This window comes from Propithecus coquereli, unplaced genomic scaffold (genome assembly GCF_000956105.1).
Source record: "Propithecus coquereli isolate 6110/MARCELLA unplaced genomic scaffold, Pcoq_1.0 Scaffold110, whole genome shotgun sequence".
Taxonomy (NCBI): Eukaryota; Metazoa; Chordata; class Mammalia; order Primates; family Indriidae; genus Propithecus; species Propithecus coquereli.
Window position 1 is genome coordinate 5,224,086 of NW_012134970.1, and position 7,393 is coordinate 5,231,478.

The 7,393-nt window shown below is 37.4% G+C and overlaps 1 protein-coding gene across 1 annotated transcript in view; it reads right to left on the minus strand.

Moving 5' to 3' along the window:
* C6 (complement component 6) overlaps positions 1-7,393 on the minus strand; it is an 82,194-nt gene that overhangs the window by 67,846 nt on the left and 6,955 nt on the right. The window contains exons 4-5 of the mRNA XM_012649577.1: positions 7,032-7,176; positions 2,027-2,355 (exon numbers count right to left, since the gene is read on the minus strand). Coding sequence (XP_012505031.1) covers positions 2,027-2,355; positions 7,032-7,176 — 474 coding nt within the window. The remainder of the gene's footprint in view (positions 1-2,026; positions 2,356-7,031; positions 7,177-7,393) is intronic.

A 7,393-nucleotide genomic window follows, 5' to 3' on the forward strand; every position in this document is an offset into this window, starting at 1 on the left:
TGTGTGTGTGTGTGTGTGTGTGTGTGTGTATGTACCTTGGCTAAGCCTGAGAAAAACAGTGTGCTCTTATCTCCTGATTCTCACTTCAGATTTAGGACCTATTGACTGATGTGGGCAATGTAGAAATTTTGATATGCCTTGTTAAAATCTTTCTTGGAGAGATAACATTTGAAAAGAGGAACAGACACTCAATAAACTATTTTTTGTGGGTAGAAATAAGTTACAGAGCAGGATACGGTTTTTGTGGGTAAAATAAGATGCAGAGCAGGGTATGGGGAAGAGGCATAGACTATAAAGCTAGCAGATTAGAAAGAGATTAAAATAAGCAACTCTCAAAAATCTCAGTCCCTGTGGAGGCAAAGAGAGGACTGCCTGTCCCCAGCCAGCAGGCTTTGCTCATTTCTGAGAATCCTTGGGACAACAGCTCTGGTTGGCAGAGGGCCACACAGTCCTTCTGCCAAAGTACACATAGCACGTGGTGCTCCCCATCTGTAACTCTAGAGTCTAGACCAACTGAACAAGAGGTGAGTTTGTAATGACATCCTTCATCAATCAGAGCATTAGAAAATGTGATTAGCGGTGGGAGTGTTTGGCCAATGCTTTCTTCCAAGAAAGGAAGAGAAGGAAACCATTTCTGCACATTGATAAGAACATAATGTTGAAGCACTCTCAATGAAATCAGCTCTAATTAGCAACTATTAGGACAGAACCTCAAATCAGTTTGTAGTCATCCAACATACAGATAAGGAAACTGAGGCCCGGAAAGTGAACTTGGCTGTGATGTAGCAAGTGAATGCTGAACTAGGTCTGGAACCCAGCTTCTCTCACTTTTAGACTAAATAACTCTTCTGTTTCACTGGTGTCCTTGAGTTTGGTTCAATGACTTCTGGGTTTTATTCAAAATCAAATGAGGTTGTATTTGTCATTGTTTGTCTTTTATGCCTCAAGGTTTCATATTATGCAACTCTTGCAGCATAAGTGAATACTTAAATTTTTAAAAAAGTCCAATATGAAGCAACAGAAGCTGATAGCAAACTACCTGCCTCTGGCCAAAAATTGAAGTGAGATTTCTTTATCATGGGAATGCTAGGGCACAGGAGATTATCTTTAGCGTTTTTTCTTATGCTTCAAACTAAGGCTTAGTTCTTCTGTCTTCATTGCCCTCTCTTATATTTCCAAAGTGTTTCAAGCCATTGATTCAGTCTGATGAACTTAGAACCCATTGCTCAACTCCCAGTGCCCTCCTGACCAGATATTCCTGAAATTGGAGCATTAGAATTTGTGAGGACTCTTCAAAGATAGGATTGCATGGTCTCCTAAGGTTTCTTCCAGGATGTTCCCATCTCTAAGATGGGTGTTGTCCTGAAACAGGATGAAATGGTAGAAATAACCTGAGTCTTGAAGTCTGGGTTTGAATCCTTGTTCCACCATTTACTACTTGGTAGACTTGGACAGGTTATTTAAACTTTCTGAGGCTCAGTTCCCCAGTTCATAAGTTGAGACCAGATGGTAATGTAGATCTGACCTTCTGCTTTTAAACTCTACTGACCTACCCATACACCACATGGACCATGGGAGAAGATGCCCTAGCTATATTCACTTCACCTCTTACTCTTTTACTTTTTCCACACCATTGTTTATTACCCCCTTTTATTTCTGTGTTCACCTAACTGCTTTCCTTATGGCTTTGTCTCCCGTTGTTGACTCTGGGCTTGTCTTTTCTGCTGGAAGATTGGTTTTGTTTCTCTAGAGTTCTAACTTTCAAGACACACATAAGAATATTTTTCTAGTATCTTTTTTCTCAATTTCCTCTCGACATTTCTGAGTGGTTCCTCACGCATTCAAGACTCAGCTACGGGAATCCACCCTGGCACCTTCCAGCTTGGCTGGCTTCCCACCAGTCTGCCCTGATCCATTCCAGAGCTTTCTGAGGGACGTCTGAGAAATAAAACTAGCAATGTTTATGAAGGGCCCATAACATTGTCTAACATAAACTAAATTTGAAAATTCCAGCTTTCGTTCCTTAGGAGTGAGGATAGTGGCCACATGCTGCCTGAACATGGTAGCCAAGTATCAGAGACAGGAAAGGTGGGAGTACTAAGAAGTTAATGAGGAAGATGAACAATGATATGTCTGGTTGCTTGATTGCTGCTCCTAACTCATTAGTTATGAGATACCTGTTCTCCCAAAAATGATAAAAAGATGTTACATACCCAGCGCCTATTAGCTGTACACTAGGGATGGGATTATACTGCCGTGCGCATGGTGGCTTTGGACTTCCACAACCCCTTTCATCTGAATTGTCTCCACAGTCATTTTCTCCATTGCATTCCAACTTTCTGGCAATGCAACGGCCTAGTTAAGAAAAGCAAACAACAACATTGTAACAAATTACCATTTTATAAAATACCTATTAATTTAAAACACAAATGGTTTAAATTTCAAGGGAAAGTTTAAGGCAAGTTTTCATTATTTTGGATGAAGGTTTAAGAACATATGGAAATGGAATGATAAACTGCTATTTTTCACTTGTGTTTTAAGATTACAAGAGTCACCATAGAATTATTTAGTTGTCATTGGGCTGATTGTCTTTAACAAGGAAAATAATTCTAGAACCGCATTCCCATTACAGTGATCTGGCTATAGAGATCATGTTCTGTAGAAGAAAATTAACAGTAGGTTCAGAATTTTGTTTTGATCTAGGATGGAATACTCAAAGTCATTGATCTTTATTTACAAAAAAACTGTATAATTTTACACACACACACACACGCACACATCTAGAGATGCACATGGTAGCATGTCTGAATCTCTAAAATTTTATGTTGAGTGAAAGAGGCCAAACACAGAAGAGTGATACCATGTGATTCCTTTATATGATGTTAAAGAATAAGGAGGGGGAATTAACTAGAAAGAAGAAGGAAGGAACTTTGTGGGTTTATGAGAATTTTCTATATCTTGATTGGGGGTTGTTTACGTAGTTGTATAATTTGTGAAAAACAAATTGCATACTTAGGATCTGTGTATTTTGTTATAGATAATTATTTTACTATACATAATTACTATATATTTTCTTAAATTATTTACTATATACTTTACTATGTATAATTACTGCAGCTAATTGATTTACTGCATACAATTTACTATATCTAATTACTTTTTGGACAACTTAAGTGCTTAGGTACTACAGTATTAGGTAGTAAATTGAGTGAGTGAAATTTAAAAAATGGTACTAGCCTCATATACTAAAATAATTCTCTTCCCTTTTTAACTTACTGAATTGCATAAGGATCCTTGGAATCAGTGTGTGACTATGTACCACAGACACTGAAATGTCTTATGTGCAATGAGAGATGTCTCCTCTCCTGCTCCTCACCTTCTGGCCTGTATTCAGGGATTTATACATGATTGTTTTAACTGAAATGCTTGGTGAAATTGAGTATTTGGTTGAATTAAAATTTTTTATTAATAAAGGGTTCCCCATAAAGCACTTAGTTTCAACTCTTTTGGTTAATAATCTTCACTTAGAAGGTGGAGAGTAATGAAAATAATTTCTTTCCTTTGATAATTCAAGAACTTATATTGTGTCTGGACTGCTGTTATAAAGAATAATAAGTATGAAGGCTGTAATCATGCAAGACTGAAAATATAGGTGGAATTGAATTTCTGTCAATTCTGAAATATAAGCTGAAAGATGCTCTATTTTTAAACAGTGTATCTCTAGGTTTTGTTTGTTTCTTTTTTTCTTTCTTTTTTTTTTTAGGGCAGAACAGATGGGCATTTTAGTTTGAAATAGAGAGAAGTTTTTAATTCAAAAAAATGAACTTATACATACTACAATTTTTAAAAGTTTTGAGACTAGCACTGATGAATTTAAGCAAAAGTGAATTTTTATATTGTTACATTAAAAATCACATTTTATTAGCAAGAGATAAGGATACATACGCAGAGTACAGTTCTCATTAGCCTAGCTTTGTGAGCAAGGTACTGGATAGGTGAGAATACAAGAAATTTTATACATTTGGTACTTGTAGAGATATCAGAGGGCCTCCTAGTAAGAGCAAGGATGAAGGGAAGAGGATACATCTTGAGTGATGTTTAGGAGTATATACAACAGTGACGTAGGCTTGATAGGACATGGCTGAGAATGATTCCAGGTCATAAAAACTCAATAGAGGCTGGGCGCGGTGGCTCACGCCTGTAATCCTAGCACTCTGGGAGGCCGAGGCGGGCGGATTGTTTGAGCTCAGGAGTTCGAGACCCCGTCTCTACCAAAAATAGAAAGAAATTAATTGGATAGCTAAAAATATATAGAAAAAATTAGCCGGGCATGGTGGTGCATGCCTGTAGTCCCAGCTACTCGGGAGGCTGAGGCAGTAGGATTGCTTGAGCCCAGGAGTTTGAGGTTGCTGTGAGCTAGGCTGACGCCACGGCACTCACTCTAACCAGGGCAACAAAGTGAGACTCTGTCTCAGAAAAAAAAAAAAAATTTGAAAGAAAAAAAAAAAACTCAATGGAATAGGAAGCACAAGGGGAGAGATATTGTAAGCCTAAATATATCCTATACCAAAGAAAGAATGGCAAAATGAAGGGCAGTTTGAATATTACAGGATTTGCAGAAGTAAGCATGCTTTAGCCAGCACATATACATTAATATATACACTTATAATTAGAACTTTGCATTCATCTAGAAACTGCACATATTTTTCCTATCTACTCGAAGTGATCTGTGTTACTGCAATGACATATTTTTACAACCAGCTGAAAATGTTCTAGTCTCTTATGCTTAAAATTAGGACTTTGAAAGAGGAGTTGGCACAATGCATGGGAGTTAGACTCATGGGTAATTCTCAAAAATCCAAGTATAACTTAAAATAATACATTTAGTCTTGGGAAATCTTGGGAGACTCTGGACAATAGTCATAGGGAGGAAAGGGAAGAAGGTGAATCCGTTTAGAATAGATAGTGCTGTTAATTGAGGGCTAAACATCATCTTGAGTCAGACAATCATCCATACAACCTCTTATTCTCATTGAGAGTGGCATTAGTGGATGTTTTTAGGAGAGCACAGTAGTATATCATCTTCCATGGAATATTTAACAACAAAAAGTCCATGGCAGCACCCAATCAGAAGGGATGGCCACTACATCTGTGCCAGGGATTTACCAGTCAGTGGCTGTATTATGGAAAGATTTAGGGATTCTGGATTCTGGGAAGCAAGGCAAAGGTTACTCAGGGTGCTCAGGGCAGCAGCTGTTTACCAATTAATACTGACACATTTTAATAGTTCAGTATTTTTAAAAATTGATGGCTATGGACATAATTGCCAATGAACTGTAGATCAGCTGTGCTTACACTGCTAATGTTTCTAAAACCATTCATTATAAATTGGTGACCCATGGAAGCATCTCAAGTCTTCTCAAGCTTGTATTTTGGGCCTAAACACAGCTCTTTTGTAATTTTTCATAGATTCGTCCTCCACTGAATAAAGGAGTCTCTCCTTGTTATTTGTTATAAAAACCATCTTTCAAGCTTCAAATGGTTGTACTTCAGTTATAAATCTTGATTTTAATATTCTGGATGTAATGCTCAAGTCTGTATTGCCCTCAACCATTGCCATCAAGATTTTGTTCACATTTCTTCTTTTGACAATTTGTGACATGACATAAATAAATAGGCACAATATATATCTCCCTACCCACATCCCACACTCATATCTCAGGTTTGGGGTATAGCGGGGCATGGAGGGAAACCTCTGGCACCAGCATTCCTGTCTGACATTCAGAAAAAGCTGGCAGGGCTGAAAGCTGGAAGCAAGGAGTGAGAGGGAAGAATGTTAATTCCAAGGTCTTAGGTCAATTTTCTATGGAATGTGAAATCTGCTATCTAGTTATAAATATTTTACTTTTCAGTATATTCCCAAGTAAACAAAAATGATATGGATTTTATTTATGTGAAATTTAATTTTATTTGTAATTTCAAGTTGACTATTTAGAGAGGTCAGTGAACTATGGCCCAAGGGCTAAAACTAACCTGGCACCTGTTTTTATAAATATTTTATTAAAACTCAGTTGTGCTCATTTGTTTATATACAGCCAAGGGTAGCTTTGGTGCTACAACAACAGAGTTAAGTGGTTGCAAGATAGACTGCATGGCCTGCAAAAGCTAAAATATTTGCCATCTGGATGTTTACTGAAAACGTTGCAGAAATCTGATGCAGACTATTCAAAATGGTGAGCATTGAAGAGCTATTAGTTAACAAGAGAATACAAATGATTAAGTAATATACTCGAGATTTGATTTATAAATAATGAAATCCAAAAACCAGATTTTGTGCATCAAGTATTGGACTTGAAGGTAATGTTGCTATTATTTAAATCATTTCTGAGCTAGTCTTTTGGAATTAACTTTGGAGCCAGTCAAAAAATTTGCCACATCATCTCTAATCATCCCCCTCATGTAATATCTTCATATTCTTGTCTTAATAAATTATGTTGAAAATCTTTTTTAATCTTACTTCTTTTTGATTATACATTTGTGCATAGTAATAGCCAATTTAAAAAAATATCTGCCTATTCAGCTGGGCATGGTGGCATATGCCTGTAGTCCCAGTTACTTGGGAGGCTAAGCCAGGAGGACTGCTTCAGCCCAGGAGTTCAAGAATTCCAGCCTGGGCAACATAGAGAGACCCCTTGTCTCTTAAAAAACAACAAAAACAAAACCAAAAACTGTCTACTCTTTTTTCCTCTTCCTCCTCCTCTCACTTCTTCCTGCTTTATAACAGTGTAGAGACCTGGATGTCACTACTTCATGAGAAAATGAATCAGGTAAGTGGCCAAGATAATATAACTTAAAGACTGTAATTTCACTTCTGAGTATCTTGATACTTGGCAGCACACCACTGTGCATTTCCCCATGTTTAAAATATGGTGGGACTTTTCTATCATAGATTTTACTGGTAGTCAGTTGGAATAACTTTGATTTAGTCAAGTTATTTTTAGTGGAGACAACGTTTTACAAAAGTACATTACCACTGTCACAGCGGAATTTATTCTTGCAATCAGTCTCTTCAATTTTGCAGAGCTTAGATGGAATGCATGGTTGAAAGGTCACCAGGGGCTCAGTACATGACTGTCCCCCAAACTGACTGGGGCGTAAGACAGATCTAACCTTAGTCTGAAAGGAAACAAGAGAAAAACAAGTGACTCTGAGGCAGGGTCAAGGTCAAAATATTTCTAAGAAAATTGAGCTTCTCAATCCCAGTGGTTATTTTTTTTTAAGGTAGTGTTTCCTAAATTTTACTAATAAGTCTTCCAATTCCATTATTGGGTATCCTTGGGGAAGTCATCACCTCTTTGAGCCTCAGTTTCCCAACCTGTAAAATGAGGAAGTG